General features: G+C 51.4%; 2 protein-coding genes across 4 annotated transcripts in view; one reads left to right on the top strand and one right to left on the bottom strand.

Annotated features, from left to right (window-relative positions):
• Nucleotides 1-3,854: 3,854 nt before the first annotated feature.
• Nucleotides 3,855-9,930, bottom strand: Parp3 (poly(ADP-ribose) polymerase family member 3). 3 transcript variants are annotated; one of them, XM_005368487.3, is made up of 11 exons: nucleotides 9,416-9,930; nucleotides 8,665-8,848; nucleotides 8,058-8,183; nucleotides 7,690-7,878; nucleotides 7,375-7,498; nucleotides 7,069-7,295; nucleotides 6,719-6,865; nucleotides 6,474-6,560; nucleotides 6,091-6,268; nucleotides 4,892-5,047; nucleotides 3,855-4,544 (listed from the first exon to the last, which is right to left on the bottom strand). In XM_005368487.3, exons 1-11 carry the CDS (start codon nucleotides 9,595-9,597, stop codon nucleotides 4,375-4,377), a joined length of 1,770 nt encoding a protein of 589 aa, XP_005368544.2. In that variant the 5' UTR covers nucleotides 9,598-9,930; the 3' UTR covers nucleotides 3,855-4,374. The 3 variants fall into 3 exon arrangements, with proteins under 3 accessions (XP_005368544.2, XP_026645728.1, XP_026645727.1); XM_026789927.1 differs by having other exon boundaries at nucleotides 8,665-8,843; nucleotides 9,416-9,467; XM_026789926.1 differs by lacking the exon at nucleotides 9,416-9,930 and adding an exon at nucleotides 9,038-9,059.
• A 310-nt stretch (nucleotides 9,931-10,240) lies between these two features.
• The window catches only part of Rrp9 (ribosomal RNA processing 9, U3 small nucleolar RNA binding protein), a 9,146-nt gene continuing 3,152 nt past the window's right edge, over nucleotides 10,241-16,234 (top strand). The window contains exons 1-6 of the mRNA XM_005368486.2: nucleotides 10,241-10,369; nucleotides 10,617-10,699; nucleotides 14,619-14,728; nucleotides 15,080-15,147; nucleotides 15,345-15,386; nucleotides 15,658-15,784. Coding sequence (XP_005368543.1) covers nucleotides 10,277-10,369; nucleotides 10,617-10,699; nucleotides 14,619-14,728; nucleotides 15,080-15,147; nucleotides 15,345-15,386; nucleotides 15,658-15,784 — 523 coding nt within the window. The 5' untranslated portion in view covers nucleotides 10,241-10,276. The remainder of the gene's footprint in view (nucleotides 10,370-10,616; nucleotides 10,700-14,618; nucleotides 14,729-15,079; nucleotides 15,148-15,344; nucleotides 15,387-15,657; nucleotides 15,785-16,234) is intronic.

The raw sequence follows: 16,234 nt of genomic DNA, 5'->3' as shown, positions 1-16,234 counted from the left end.
GATGAGCCCATCACTGTCTCCTCCTGTTATCCCTCCAGCCTCCAGATGGTGGGTGGTGATGACTTCCTCGCCATCTCCTGTTTGATAGTTTCTGTTCTTTCTCTCTATCCAGTTCCCAGGGGCTCCATTATCTGGTGTAATTCCTGCCATGCTGGCTGGATTGTTCCAACTCATTCCCTACAGTCCACTCTTAGTAGTGGCTAAAATGGACCCTTTTAAAAATAAATCAGGTGGCATCATAAAAAACCTGTTCTTTCCCTCAAAGGCTTACCTATCACCACCACTGTGCAGGGAGGTGGCCTCCACCGGCTGTGTTCTGCCCACCTCCCACCTCTCCTGCTCCTTACCCATCATGCTTCCAGCACAGCAGGCATGTGTGTGCCTCTCACCTGGCAAACTGCTCTCCAGGATCTGCCGGCCCATGACTTGCTTCTTGCTTTACTGTGACTTATTTGTGTATTTACTATTTTTGAGGCAGGATCATCAGATGCTAAGGATGACCTTAAGGTTTTTTTTAATTATTTTTATTTTTTTTTTGTTTATTTTCAAAATAGGGTTTCTCTGTGTAATGTCCTGGAACTCGCTATGTAGACTAGGCTAACTTCGAACTCACTGAGAGCTGCCTGCCTCTGCGTCCTAAATGCTAGGACTAAAGGTTTGTGCCACCACCACCCAGTGACCTTAAATTTCTAATCCTACTGCCTTCTTCCCCTGAGTGCTGGGATCTCAAGCATATGCTGCTGGATCTTATTTTCATAATTTATTTAATTTGGTTTCATGTGCATTGGTGTGAGAGTGTCAAATCCCCTGAAACTGGAGTTACAATTGTGAGCTGCCATGTGGGTGCTGGGAATTGAACCCGGGTCCTCTGGAAGAACAGTCAGTGCTCTTAATCACTGGGTCTCTACAGCCCCACCTTCTATCTAATTTTTGTTCTGTCATTTACTTCTGGTTTCTACTAACAAGAGAGCATTACAGCTTTACTGATATTCTGTTCCATATACGAACGTGGCTATTTGGAGCCTCTTTTACTGGGCCTTGTTTGCCTCTTGCTTGGACCAGTGCCTCCAAGGTCATCACAAGAACAAGGTCAGTATCACTTCAGCTCCAGACTCTTACTGTGACTCATTCCATGATGGAACTGATAGGTCACACTTGCCATCACTCAGATGAGACATGGGCCAGAGAGGGGGGCACGTGCTTCAGAGCATACAGCTGGAGCGCTGCTCCCAGCTTCCTAGAGCTCGGTCCACATTGACATCCCGTTCCATTCTCGGGCAGAGCTTGGATGTGGCCTTTGCCTCCTCTACGGGGTGAAGCTGAATCTTTGAGGTTTACAATCAGAGGGTGGAGAAAGCCAACTGCTCTCTCCTCTGCTCCCTGCCCTGCCAGGCGTGCCAGTGTGGGGCAACCTCTTGGGCCTCCACAGCTCAGGGAGAGCTCAACAGGGTCCATGAGTACAGCCAAAAAAAAAAAAAAAAAAAAAAGGAGTCTAGAGAGGACAGTGAAGGGGTGGGAACTGTGGTGGGTTGGTGGGTGCATACTTCCTACCAAATCACTATATCTAATGAAAAAAAAATAGATGTCAGGTGTGGTGGGGTGCGTGCCTTTAATCCCAGCACTCTGGAGACAGAGGCAAGAAAGTCTCTGTGAGCTCAAGGCCAGCCTGATGTACATATGACCATAGTGGCTACATAGTGAGACCCTGCATTAAAAAAACAGAATTCTTTGTAGCAAGTGTATCTGTCTGTGTAACTCTGCATAGGAGTGCAAGGAGGATAACTCACAGCTGAATGCAGTGGGCTCACTCCAGCAGATGAGCGGGAATGAGAAGGACGGGCAGGGTCTCCCATTTGATTTATTATTATTGTGAGGATGTGGTGGGGTGCTGTGGCATACGTGTGGAGGCCATACACCTTTATGTGGGTTCTGGGGCTCAAACTCAGGTTGCCAACTTTAAACTCTGCAGCTCACAACCACCTGTAACTCCAGTACCAGGGGATCTGGTGCCCTCTTCTGGTCCTGTGGGCACTAGGCACACAAGTGGAATGAGACACATGCAGGCAAGACACCCATACACATAAAATATAGTAAAAAGATATTATATGAAAAACTGTCCTGTACTCTTCTGAATGTGAAAATGAGCTGGGTGTGATGACACACACTTGTAACCCCAGCGCTTGGAAGGATGAGGCTGGAGGATCAAGAGTTACTACATAGCAAGACCTCCCCCCCCATCTCCAGAAAAGTTAACTTTATGAATGGATAAATGGTTGAGGAACATCTTCTGATTAAAAGAGATACGACAGAAAGCAGCATACAACTCACAGGGGGAACCTTGACCTTGCTTTCTGGGACTTGCTCCCAGGCTAGGACAGGGATATCCAGGTCACAGCTGTTAATCTTTGAGGACTGAGAGCTGTGCCCTCTGACACAAACTCAGCTTGGTTTTAATGTCCAGAGGTGAGACAGACACACAGCAATGCTTGCTTTACCTGGCAATGTTTAAGCTAAGGAGACAGAATCAGGTGGGTTTCCAATCGACAGTTTCTGAGTTGAGTTGGTGGTAAGGCTCATCTTTGGATGCTTAGTTATTAGAAGAGAGGGATGCTACAAGGATAGCCTTGAGTGGGTGGGAGAGGCGTGGCTGTTATTAGCTCAGGTGACACACACACTTCTTGGTGTTTGGCTGGAGCTGCCATGTGGAGGACCACCATGGAGACAGAGGAAGCCGGTGGCCACTGTTTCATTGAACAAGCTGAGGCTAAGGACTCATGCTTGATAAAGCTGCCTGTGAGGTTACAATGTAGCTCAGTGCTGGAACACTTCCTGTAAGGTGCCCAAGGCCTCCCTCAGTCCCCAACCACAAAAACTGAGATAAAGTATAAGAAAATCCCCAAGTGGCCTGGAGATGTAACTCAGTTGGCAGAGTGCATGAATCAGGTTAGAGGTGGGGCCCAACCCATTTTGGTCTGTGTCCCTTTAATATCACTTTAGGAAGCAAGGTTCTGGGCCCACAGCCACAACCATTTGAGGTACTAGGAATCAGTTTTTGAGATACGGTGGGGGGACTGGCAGGAAGAGTGAGATGGATCCAGCAATCACACTATTCCAAAGGGAATGAAACCAGTAGGTGGATTTTTTCCCAGCACTTCACAATAGCTAAGATAACAAATCACCTTGAGTGTTCCTTGAAGGGTGAACGGGCAAAGAAACTGGCATGAGTATATAGTGGAATACTACTCAGCCTTAAAACCGGAGGGAAGTGCTGTGGTTTGAAGATACATGGGGGAACCTGCGGGACATTATGTTAAGTTAGCCAGACACAGACAGACAACGATCACAAGATGTCACTTAACATATGGAACCCAAAACTGTTGAACTCAGGGGCTGCAGAGATGGCCCAGCATTTAAGAGCACTGGCTGCTCTTCCAGAGGATCCAGGTTCGATTCCCAGCACCCACATGGCAGCTCACAACTGTCTGTAAATCATGTTCCAGGGGATCCAACACCCTCACATGGACGTGTATGCAGAGAAAACACCAATGCATAGAAAATAAAAATAAATATGTATAAAAATTGAACTTGTAGATGTAAAGCACAAAGGGGCTTAGGAAGATGTGCATACAAAATTCAGTCGGGGGCTGGAGAGATGGCTCAGCGGTTAAGAGCACTGACTGTTCTTCCAGAGGACCTGAGTTCAATTCCCAGCAACCACATGGTGGCTGACAACCATCTGTAATGAGATCTGGCACCCTCTGGCCTGCAGGCATACATGGAGACAAACTTTCTATACATAATAAATAAATAAAATCTTTAAAGAAAAAAAAATTCAGTCGGACAGGAGAAATGGGTTCAAGAGTCTATTGCACAACACAATGACTACAGATAATGACAATGAACAGCCATTTTTACTTCATGATGGTGACACATCTCATGAACATGCCACTAGGTGATTCTGTCATTGTGTGTAGAGGGTTTACATGGGCTGGGATGACAACAGTGTCATTTATATAATCTTAGAGTATATGACTATACTAAGTGCATGATTATACATGTTAGACAGAACATTGACTTTCATAGTTTGAGGCAGGGTCATACTCTGTAGCTTAGGCTAGCCTGGAACTCACTATTTAGCTTCATGATTGTAATTTTCATTTTGGACATGTCCTACTATGTAGCCCAGGCTGGCCCCAGCTCTCAGGGTAGTGTTTTTCTTGCCTCTGCCCAAGTAGATGAGACTATAGGTGTGTGCCAAGGTGCCTGGCATGTATTATATTCTTGGGAGGCGAAAGGAAATATGGGAGCCAGACTGAGGAGGGTGAAGATCAAGATCATGGCCCAGCCTAGCAGGACCTCGGGAGGGCAAGCCACTCAGAGGTGAATCTCCAGCAGATAACGCAGACGACACTGGCTCTCCTGGTATATGAGGTACTCGCTCTGGCTGAAGTTGGAGCTTTGGAACGATGGGCATGGCACAGGTCGACCTTGAGGGACCACCACCTGCTGCCCATCCAGCTCTAGTTCAATGTCCTGGGTGGGGTCTGTAAGGGACGGATTGCCAAGGGGTCACTGGTGCCTGGTGCTACCTATGTCTTGCTCTCTGCGACTTGCCACCTGCTACAGGGAGTGCCACCTTATCCCCATTTCCCCCTGAAAACCCCAGGCTAATACTCGTCAATGACATGACTTTTTCAGCCCTCTTGACACCCTGGAGGGATTTGTTGACTCAGTGGGTGTTTGTTGGACAACTGGGGGAATCAGTTCCCCCAGGAAGACTGTATAGTTTTGTCTCTACAGTCCACTCTCCTTGTTGTCTTCTGAGGATGTCCCCAGTCTCTTATGTCAACCCCACCTTTATCTATAGACCCACCCAATATCTGGGGCTCACCAGGCTCTGTTTTGCCTCGGGCGATGACACTGTCAAAGCCAGGGGGTGGGCTCCTCAAGCTGGGATCATCGATGGTGATGTGGTGCTCCTTGCCTAGGGCCACCTCGCCCAGGAACATGTAGCCCACTTGGTGGTTCCCACAATACATGGGAGTAACTAGAGAACAAAGAGGCTCATGGCCCCCGGCCAGCTCTTTCCTGCAGTGGCAAGGCTGTCTGTGCCAGTTCTGCGGCTCACGAAACACTAACCACCTTCCAGTACCCCTCATCCCCGCCTGCTCCCTCCCACCTCAGTGGCCTCCCTGTCCCTCCCATTCCCTTCCCCCACCTCCCACAGGCTGTCCACTAGTGAATCGGTGATGGTGGGAGCTGGGAAGGGGCACCTCTCCCTACTTTGTTTACTTGGTCATTGGCACCCCTCAGGCGAGCACCTCCACTCCTGTCAGCCCGTCTTTCTTGAGGTCCCCTGTCCTCTTGATAGATCTCTTTGTCCACCAAGAACTTCAGCCCCATCTGTTCTTGGTTAAACCTTGCTTTCTTGGCCTGGCTGGTGATGGCAGCCTCCAGGGATGTGTTCAGCTTGGGTTGGTGGGGTCACTTGAGTCACTTAAGGACACCCTGACCATGAATTTGGAAGTCCCTGGAGACGCCTTTGACCTTCTGCCACCTGCTGCCACACTACTGCCTCACACATTCTGCTCACAGGTTCTCTCATCTCAGTTCTGGAGCCTGGAGCCAGGACCAGTGCTCATGGGGGCGGGACGGAGACAGAGACAGACAGAATCAGAGAGGCAGAGAGAGACAGAACCCACCCCCCCATCCCTCTGCCACACCCACTTCACCGCTGCACCCACTGAGATTCTCCAGTGTGCACATCTACACAGTCTCTCTGAGTCTTTCTGGTCCTGTGTCCCTGCCCCTCCTTCCACACAACACAGAACACACTGGCAAGGCTTGGCGCACGCAGCCTTCTCCCCTCTCTATCGCGATTTCTCTTTTCCTGCTCAGAGTCTGTTTTCTGCTCTCATCCCCCCCCCCTTCCAGGATGACGTGTCCCTGACTGCCAGGTGCTTCTTAGGCTTGGGGCATCACACTGTGTACTCAGGTCAGGAATATTTCCAGGATTCCTCCCTCAGGATTGGGCCCAGCCCATCTTCGTGCCTTCACCCCAACCCAGGCCTTGACCCAGGGGAACCTCACCATAGCCGGCTGACTTGCTGTTCTCCGAGGCAAAGTAGATTCCCTTGCCAACACGGCCACCGGAGTGTGGCATGATTCGGAGACCATTGGTGAGGATAGCAGCCACCACAGCCACATTGGTGCCGTGCCACAGCAGCCTCCGGTTGTTCAGTTTAGAGTGGGCCTTGAACCTGTCTTCCTGAGCGGGGAAAAGTGGAAAATGGTAATGACAACGTCACATGAAGGCTCATGTTTCGCAAAGCTGAGGGCCCCACAGGTAGCTGGCCTACACTAGGCCTGGTGGAAACGGATCAGAGATTTTGAGCCAACTTAGCAAGGGACAGGTAAGTAAATGTTATCCCCTAAGGGACAGGGTGGTGATCTAGGGTCTGAATACCCCTTACCTCCCCTTCTCTGTTTACTTTCCAAACATGTTGCAGAGTTGGGCATCTGGACCTATTGCCAGTCTGTTCCAGGTAGGTCTGTATTGCCTGGGGAGAGCAGAGCCTGGTGACCAAGGTTGGGAGACTCGGGGACCAGTGCCCTGTGGTCTCTCACTTTACAGCTCTCTTTAGGCCTGGGCATGCAGAAGAGAATGTGGAGAACCAGGGCTCCCCAGGTACCTCAAGGGCGGGTGTGTAGAGCTCACCTTGTACTCGGGCCCCCCACTGTCCAGCAGTTGAAGCTGGCACCTGAGGAGCTGGTAGTCCCTGTCCAGTGGGTGTGGCACTTCTTCCAGTTTCTCCTCCTCCCCATTTGCCTGCAAGGTCTGGGCCAGCTCGATGTCTGCCAGCACCTAGGATAATGAGTACCGGAGCTTGTCTGCTCCTGGCTTCCACCTCCAGCCTCTCCCACCTGTCTGTCCCCATCCCATCTCTCTGTCTGGCTTTCTCCTCTCTTGGCCCTCAGCCTGCCCACTGTAACCTGGAGTCCGTGACCATCTGCTCCTCTCCTCTTTGCCCAGTCTGTTTGGTACCCTCAGGGCCCGCCAGCCCTCACCAGCAGCATGTCCTTCTTGGCCTGAAGGATCTCAGGGGAGTTGATGGGCGGAGGCCGGCTGCGGCCAAAGTTGTGCGGGATGACGGTGTAGAAACGGGACGACAGTTCCTCCAGGCTCTGACCACCACCAGTGGGCTTTTTAATGGCCTCCTCTAGAGTTTCCAAGACCTCAAAGCCCCGTGCAATCTGCTGCTTGCTCAGCTTTCCCAAGGGCATCTTCTTCACATCTGGGGGATGAAGGGATAGTCTCAGCCCTGCACCCCCTGATATTGGGGCCCTGCCCCTCCCCTCAGAGCCCCTCTTCACCCAGGTTCATGAGGGTCATCGCGTTCTTGAACATCTCTTTGCTGAAGATGTTGGTGATGAGCTTCTGAGTGGCAGGGTCCAGGGAGCAGGGCTTAACCACAGTCCTCACTGAGCCTCCATCCACCTGTGGAGAGAAAACTGTGTGGGCAGGAGCAGCTGGGCAGGATGCTCACACAGGGGAAGGGTGGGACATTTGTAAAGGCCCAGCCTGAGGCCAGAGAAAGAGGCCAGTATTTGAGTGTACACTGCCAGACAGTCAGGCAGGCAGGCAGGAGGCAGGCCCTTCCCTCTGCCCCACTGCCCCACCCCTGTCACCTGCATTACAGCCTCTTGAGTTTCTGCCTCTCCCTGCACTTCGATAAGGGTGTACTTGTTAGGATGGGCCACAAAGTGTTCCCGCTCCTCCCATTTGTTCTTAGTCTTCTCCCGAAATTTCTTTTCAAAGTCCTTCTTTGCGTCTTCCAGGCAGACGAAGGGGTTCATCTTGGTCTGGCCCACCTCTCCCTGTAAGTGACAACTTTCAGGGGTGTGCCCATCAGAAATGTGTGCCTGCCTTGGGCTAGGCTGATTGCCTCTCAGCAAGGCGAAGTGGGACAGCCAGCTACAGTGGCCCTTTGGGGACTCTTGAAGTGTGTGCAGAGGAGGGCAGTTTGCGGGAGGCACACTGGTAAGGGGTCACTCACCACCCGGCCCCAGCGGTTCCAGCAGAAGAAATGACCACCCTCCTCCAGCAGCTGGATGATGTAGAACTTGTTATTGTTGTTGCCGATGTTGGTCTGGTTCAGGGTACAGTCATAGTTCTCGTGGACCTGTGTGGGGTGAGGCCGGAAGGCAGCTGGGCTAGACATGGGCTGGGTGTGCACACTGGTGGACATCACAAGGGGTTCTATTTTGGCACTTGGTATAATGACTGTGCCGTTGGGGACACAGTCTGACTGGATTTGAATAAGGTCTGCTGTGGGAGATGGAATTTGGAGAACACGCATCTATTTCCTGGGTGGGGGAATCTGAAAGATTCCTGGCTCTATCCTGAGGGCTGAGTTTGAGGGAGCACCGGTGAGTCCTGGGGAAACCAACCGAGTCAGACCCCATCCTTGAGTGTGATGCAAGAGGCAACTCCCTTGTCTGGTGGTCAGACCTGACACACCTTGATCTGATAGAATACAGTCCACCTCTGTGGTCTTAAGAAGATAAGCAACCCCTAGCTTTCTTAAAGACTTTGAGCTACCGGGCTAGAATAGAGACCCCCAAGGAGGAAAAGGCTGTGGCCTGAACATGGGTGGAGCTCACCTGAGTTTTGGGATTGAGGCTGAGTGGGCATATGGGGTCCACACGGATGATGCGCTGATCTGCAGGAGCTGCTCTGAGAGCCTCAGCGGTGGAGCGGAAACTATCCTCCTCCCCTGTCCCCTGTGGCCTCTTCTTGGAGCCCTCAGCCTGCACCGAAGACTTTCGTTTTGGAGCCATGGCTATCCTGGGGTGAGGGGTAGGGAGTGTTCAGGCTGGCGTTTTTAAGAGGCTGGCCTCCTCTTCTTGCCATACAAATCCACATTTCTAAAACCGCACTTTGTACCTCAGATATGCTCCCTCCCCAGGTGGCAAGGGCACGGCTAAAGCCTGCCCAGTCTGCCCACCCTGTGCTAGGAAGAAGTCGGATCCCTACCCTCTCAGCTCGCCTGCGAGCCCGGAGGCAATAGAAAAAGTGAAAGCGGGCTAGCCACTCCCACTTGTTGGCATCTTCCTTTCCTAGAGCATTTCTTCCTCCTGTCGGGAAGCAGGGATCTGGCAATACTGCTGACTGAATCTTCTGAGCTATGGGGTTGGGAGGTGGGGGAGGGCAGGGCGCTTACAAGCAGTACTTCGGCAGCCAGATCTACTCCTCTAGAGCTGAGGTATAGAAGCCTCTTCCTAACACTCCAGAGTTCAGGGGTGCTAGCCAAGGTCTCAGATAAGTGGCCTTCAACTGCCAGAGATAAATCACTTTTACCCACCCTTCCCTGTCCCCGCAGAGGACTCCGGGGAAGGGCCACAGGACACTCACCCAAAAGAAGCAGGACCCTGGAAGTGGTGGCTGTCACCCAGCCTGGTATCAGGAATGCTGGCTGAGTGCACCACCCAAGAAACAAGTTCCAAGTCACGGCTTGTCTGGTGACCCTCTTCGAGCCTTCCGCTTCTCTTATGGTAGGGATTTCCGAGCAACCACAAGAGGAGGGGAAAGAGCATAAGAGGGTGTAGAATTCCAGTTATTTGGCTACTAGTGGGGTGAGTCAGAGACTGGGCAGGCCGAAGTTGGTGACTGTGCCACAGATGAGGGGACACTAATCTGGACACATCTAAAACCGCAGGGCCTTCGTGCAGCCTCGACCAGGCTCTTGCCGCACGTATCCGCTATCTGCCCGACTTTGACCCTGGGTTTAGATACTGTCTACTTTCCAGGGTTGCCGGGATTCCATTCTCTGTGTATTAGAGCTTGGCTGAAAAGTCTTGTGTCCCCCGACCCAGACTGGAAAAATTGAATCACTCTGGGAACGAAGAACTCCGCACCTCTGTCGCCCTCCAGTGGTTATGAGGCGCAAACACAAAGAATGGCCTCCTAGCCCCACCCCTCCCAGGAAACCGGGCGGCAGCAGAGCGCAAGCGCCACAGGCCCAAGCCGGAAACAGGAAGAAAGACTAGCTTTCTAGTCCCGTCGGCGCTGGAGCTTATAGGAGCTTTTGGGGGCGTGGCCAACGGATCGGCCCAATGGGCGACTGGGGGAGTGACAGGGTCTCCTGGAGGGTCCAATGGAGCTGCGGGAGGCGGGGCCAGCCGCGCCGTAGGAGCCAATTAGGGCTCCGGGTCTTGCCATGCGGCCGGGGTTTAGCTGCCATGTGAGTTCTCCCGCAGCCGCAGCAGCACCCTGATGATCATGTCCACTGCCGTGGCAACTCGTAAGCGGGCAAAGCCGGCCCCCGGACCCGGGGCCGCTGCGGGGGCCGGCAAGCGGCGGCGAAAGGTGAGCATGGCGTTTCCTCGGGCACGACCGGTCTCGCTCCTGCGACAGCCATCGTTCCATCCCAGGGCACTCATCGGGGCTCATAGCTTCGCCCAGGGCCCCATCCCTTCGCTCAGGGTCCCATCTAGATGCAGCCCCAACCTCTTTCTTCTACCCACCGAATCCTGGAAGGCCTTCCGTTTGGCCAGGGCCAAGAGCCGCTGCCTTTCTCAGGCTCTTGAGCAAGAAAGGGTCGTATTATTTCCAGGTCGACTCTGCTGGGGACAGAGGCAAATCCAAGGGTGGCGGCAAGATGAATGAAGAAATTTCCAGTGATTCTGAGACTGAGAGGTGAGCATTTTTTTTTCCACCGAGGTTCGGAAGGATAAACTGAGGCTCACGGTGAATGGGCGACTCAGTGAGACTAGTAATAGTCACAGTTACTGATGTCTTGGACTCCTTTCTGAGATGAAGTCTGCTGTATTGCCAAGGTTGTCTTGGCCTCCTGGGCTCAAATGATCTGACAGCTTTTGCTTCCTAGTTAAAAACGCAGTGTTTATTGACACATATCTAGCCTTCCCTTGACTCTAACATTAGGGACTGGTTTTAGTGTTGGGGACACAGATGGGCAGCAAAAGGAGAGAGGTGTTGTGTTGTAGGGAGGCGTGGATCTTGCAGGTATGTGTTCTGAGGAGTGAAAGAGCTTTTTAAAATAGGTGCCTGGGCCGGGCGGTGGTGGCACACGCCTTTAATCCCAGCACTTGGGAGGCAGAGGCAGGGGGATCTCTGTGAGTTCGAGACCAGCCTGGTCTACAAGAGCTAGTTCCAGGACAGGCTCCAAAACCACAGAGTAACCCTGACTCGAAAAAAAACAAGAACAAAAATAGGTGCCTGGCAGTGGTGGTGCACACCTTTAATCCCAGCACTCAGGAGGCAGAGGCAGGCAGATCTTTGTGAGTTCGAAGCCAGCCTGGTCTACAGAGTTAGTTCCAGGATAGCCAGGGAAGATGCATAGAGAAACCGTGTCTAAAAAAAACAACAAAAATCCCTAAAAAACAAACAAACAGCCCCCCCCCAAAAAAAAATGGGCTTAGAGAGATGAGGAGGAGTGTCATGGGGTGGTAGGGAAGGCATTCAGGGGTCAGAGACAAGTTTGGGGTGTAAGTTTGCCAGGGTGGAAGGTAGAAAAGATAAAAGGGCCAGGCAGTGGTGATCCCAGCACTTGTGAGGCAGAGGCAGGCAGATCTCTGTGAGTCTGAGGCCGGTCTGGTCTACAAGAGCTAGTTCCAGGACAGGCTGCAAAGCTACAGAGAAACCCTGTCTTGAAAAACAAAAACAAAAAACAACCAACCAAACAAACAAAAAAGATAAAAGGGCAGGTGGTAGGTTCACATACAATTCAGAGAGGGGTTCAGATACTTCCCAGTCTCAGTAGGCGATGGGGGTGGCTTTATGGTTGCAAAGGGCTGGGACAGGGTGTCATCCCCAGGGGTGGAGGTTCTCAGTCCAGGAAATCCTGACATCATTTTCATCAACTGGACTTAGCTGTTCTGTGTCCCTGTCTTCCCCCACCAGGGTTTCTCTGTGTAGCAGCTGCCCTGGAACTCTCCCTGTATACCAGACTGGCCTTCAACTCATAGATTCACCTGTTTCTGCCTCCTGAGTGCTAGGGTTACCAGCCTGGCTAGCAATTCTGCTTCTAAAAGTCAATGTCTGTTGCCTTAACTCACACATAGAAACAGTCTCTTTTGATATAAGGTTTTTCCATGTAGCTCTCCTGGAACTAGCTATATAGATCAGGCTGACTTCAAACTCAAGGACATCCACCTGCTTCTGCCTCCAGGACCTGTGCTAAACATTTTAAGTTTGTTTTTATTTATATGCATATATGTGTACATGCATGAGTTTGTATGCACTACTTGAGTGCAGGTGTTCCAGGAGGACTGAGGGCATTCGATCCCCTGGAACTGCAGTGACAGGTGTTTGGGCGCACCAGTGTGGGTGCTGGGGATTGAACCCAGGTTCTCTGCAAGAACAGCAAGACCTCTTAACTGATGGCCATCTTCCCAGCCCACTTAAGTATTTTACAAAGTTGTATAACAAAGTGTATTAACAAGCCGGGCGGTGGTGGCGAACGCCTTTAATCCCAGCACTTGGGAGGCAGAGGCAGGCGGATCTCTGTGAGTTCGAGACCAGCCTGGTCTACAAGAGCTAGTTCCAGGACAGGCTCCAAAACCACAGAGAAACCCTGTCTCAAAAAACCAAAAAAAAAAAAAAAAAAACCAAAACAAAACAAAAAAAACAACAACAAAAAACAACAAAGTGTATTAACTATAGAAGCACCTCTCAAGTTTTTTTCTGTTGATCCTCTATCATGGACAAAAATAAAGAGGAATGTATAACACATAAAATTCAGGTCTGAAATATCTTTTCTTACAAAAGCTACTTTTTAGCAAAAAATGATGCCGGATGTGGTGGCACATGCCTTTAATCCCAGCACTCTGGAGGCAGAGGCAGGCGGATCTCTGAGTTAAAGGCCAGCGTGATCCACAGAGCAAATTCTAGGATAGCCAGGGCTACATGGAGAAACCACCTCTGGGAAAATGGAGAAGAAAGAAAAAGCAGAATTGCTAAATCCAGTTTATAAGTTTTGGCATTCTGCTGAGCCTGTCTCCTCTACTTTCCTGTTAGTAACCCTTAAATAACTGACTAGTTGGTTTGGGTAAACGCTGTATAGTCAGAACTCTGGGCTGTGCCCTGGCTTTGACCTTCCTGAGAGGTGTCTCAGTTTTGAGGCGGGTGCTTACTGTGTAGCTCTGGCAGGCCTGAAACTTGCTCTGTAGACCAGGCTGGACTCAGATTCAGAGATCTGCCTGCCTCTGCCTCCCAAGTGCTGGGATAAAACAGAGGTCGGGTCGAGGGAGGGACGGGGAGGAGAAGAGAGAGGGAAATCTGTGGCTGGAATGTAAAATATACAGGTAAATAATTTATTAAAAAATTTCATTAAAAATAGCTAGATTAAGACAAAAAAGGGCATACCCCACCACAGTGGGCTTCCTGACAGGTTGTAAGATCCCTTCTGATGGAAGTCCTGGGCAAGATCTTGATTGGGTGCTGGGAAATAGAGCAGCTAACAGACTTGATGTCTTGTGACCAGAGGGACCACAAGCCCTGCACTTCCTGCTTATGAGTTCTCAACACTTTCCTCCAGCTCCCAGGAGGAGATCGAAACTTTTGAGTGAAGGGAGCGTTCTCAGCTGGCCTAGGGACTGGGGCTTGGAAGGGACAGCAAGAAACTCACCAGTACAGGGCTAAGTCAGTACTACTTAGGATTCACTTGGAACCTAGTCCTCGGGGTCCAAGGAGGATGCTGGGGCAGTGAGCCTAGCCCAGCATGTCTGTCTCTTGGGTTCTGCTAAAACTTGCTGCCCTGTTTCTTGGAGCAGTTGTCTCCCTGGCATTGCCTTTTCTGTTCTGCGTGTTGGATCTCCTGTTTGTAGTACCTTGTTCTGCATGTTGGATCTCCTGTTTGTAGTACCTTGTTCTGCGTGTTGCATCTCCTGTTTCTAGTACCTTGTGCTTTTCTCTAGTTTTTGAAACTCAGGAGGAAAGGATCAGTTCTTTGTCACTCTGTACATCTGACAATCCTCAGCAGGGAGTTTGAGATAGTCTTACTCTGGCTTGGGCTGACCTTGAGTCTTACCTTGCAAATTCTAGGATTTTAGGTATGCCACTGTCCCTGGCTTGATAATGTGTTGTTTTTTTTTTTTGGGTGGTTATTGAACTCAGGACCTTTATTAGGCTAAGCCCATGGTCTATCACTGAGCCATACCCATTGTGGTACCCTTATTTGTCACTGTTTTGTCTAGGCACCTCCCCTTCCTCCTCTTCCTCCTCTTTGTTCTCTCCCCCACTTCTCCCCCCACCCCACCCCATACTGGCCGTTTATTCCAGGACCTCAAGCGTGTTTGTCTTCCATTGCCACTGAGCTAAGTCTGCAAGCCTGCCATTGTTATTTCTGATCTTTTGTATACAACCTGGCTTCTTTTAGAAGCTTATGGAACCTTCTTTTTCCCATATTGTTGAGCTTTTATAATCATTTCCTGGTGTTGGGGGGAGTTGGCCATTTTCACATTACGCTGGATGACCCTGAGTGGGATCTTCACTCGGACAAGTCTCAAGTCACATCTGTTTTCTGCATGTGTCTTTGCCCTGGGGTTGGCCAGATGCGTGGGGTCAGCCCCTTAGACCCAGTCCCTTCTTTCCATAGTTTGGCTCCAAGGAAAACAGAGGAAGAGGAGGAGGAGGAGCTAGAGGAGACTGCACAGGAGAAGAAGCTACGTTTGGCCAAACTCTACCTTGAGCAGCTTAGGCAGCAAGGTGAGCTGGGGGAACTAGATGAAGGCCGGGGTCTCTGCCAGAACCTACCTGCTGTCCCTGTTGTAGCCCCGGCCATCTGATGGGCCACTCATAGGTTCCCCCTGTTTGCCAGTGCTGCTGGTCTTAACCACCTTGTAGAGGGTGTCTAGGATCTCTAATGGGCCAGTATTCCCTGGGACAGACTAGGCTTGAGGGGAGCTAAGCCCAGTGTGATAAACAAAGTCTGGAAGGGACTGTCTAGTTTTCCCTAGAAAGTGCTAAAAGTGTCCCGGGGTAGAGGGCTAGGCATGGGATGGGAGGAGGGAAGGGCACCTCAGCCTTGGGTTATGTGGATTGGTCTGTCCTGCACAGAGGAGGAGAAGGCTGAAGCTCGTGAATTTGAGGAGGATCAGGTGGCGGGACGCTTAAAAGAAGACGTGGTGAGTGTGGAGGGCGGCAGAGAGTGTGGAGGGCGGCAGAGAGTGTGGAGGGCGGCAGTGAGTGTGGAGGGCGGCGGTGAGTGTGGAGGGCGGCGGTGAGTGTGGAGGGCGGCGGTGAGTGTGGAGGGCGGCGGTGAGTGTGGAGGGAGACGGGGCCTCCTTCCAGTTCCTCATTCCTCTTTCTTCTCTCTTTGCAGCTCGAGCAGAGAGGCAGGTTACAGAAGTCGGTGGCAAAGGAGGTGAGTGGGCAGGGCACCTTGGTGTAAGGTTAGAGCCAGTGCACTCACCTGGGTTGACAAGCAGACGGCTTAGTGCCCCTCAGGCTGTTGGAGTCTTTTTGTGGCATACAGTGGTAGATACTTGGGCAGATATAGCTAGGTAATGAAAGGTCTTATTCTCATGACCTTGGGTCCTCTTTTCCTTCTGGCTAGGGTGGGTGGGTAAGAATAGTTATGGATGGGGAGTGTCATCATTGTTCCAACTATATTGACCTGGTCCTTGTCTGCCCAGATCCAGGCCCCGGCTCCCACCGACATTCGAGTTTTACGGGGCCACCAGCTCTCCATCACGTGCTTGGTTATCACTCCTGATGACCTGGCCATCTTCTCCGCCGCCAAAGACTGCACCATCATTAAGTGTGAGTGAGACCTTGAGGGTCTGTGCCTGGTGCGGAGCCCTGGTCATGGAAGCTACCTAGGAGGAGCTTTGTGAGTGACAATGGAAGCTTCCAACCAGCGGTAGGGCCTCTGAGCTCCGTGGAGCAAAGACAGGATGAGGATAGTGCTGGGGAGCCGGCCAACGTTGTGCTGGATGGACACTGAATGGAATCTTCTAGTCGGTCAGGTCCCATCCTTCAGTTTTCTACACATGTCAGGGATGGGGACTGAGGCCTCAGATGGGCAGCTGGGCTGGGAGGTGTTTGAGGCTCTACACTGACCGATGCAGTCCTTGGTCCTTCTAGATTCCTAGCCCTCCACACCTGAGCCTAGGCCTCACCTCCCACCTTCATCCGAGGAAGGAGTCATGCCAGCAGTCCCAGTGCACTTCTCTCTCTCTCTCTCTCTCTCTCTCTCTCTCTCTCTCTCTC

The sequence above is a fragment of the Microtus ochrogaster genome, unplaced genomic scaffold (assembly GCF_000317375.1).
Source record: "Microtus ochrogaster isolate Prairie Vole_2 unplaced genomic scaffold, MicOch1.0 UNK33, whole genome shotgun sequence".
In the NCBI taxonomy this organism is placed as follows: Eukaryota; Metazoa; Chordata; class Mammalia; order Rodentia; family Cricetidae; genus Microtus; species Microtus ochrogaster.
The sequence above is the reverse complement of the archived record's forward strand: the minus strand, read 5'-3'. Positions and strand labels throughout refer to the sequence as shown.

Coding starts and splice junctions, on each gene's coding strand:
- Parp3 (XM_005368487.3), bottom strand. CDS start 9,597: ATGCTCTTTCCCCTCCTCTTGTGGTTGCTCGGAAATCCCTACCATAAG. Junction 6,269..6,473: donor AAGTAAACAGAGAAGGGGAG/GTAAGGGGTATT, acceptor TTCCCCGCTCAG/GAAGACAGGTTCAAGGCCCA. Junction 4,545..4,891: donor CCGAGGCAAAACAGAGCCTG/GTGAGCCCCAGA, acceptor CGTCCCTTACAG/ACCCCACCCAGGACATTGAA.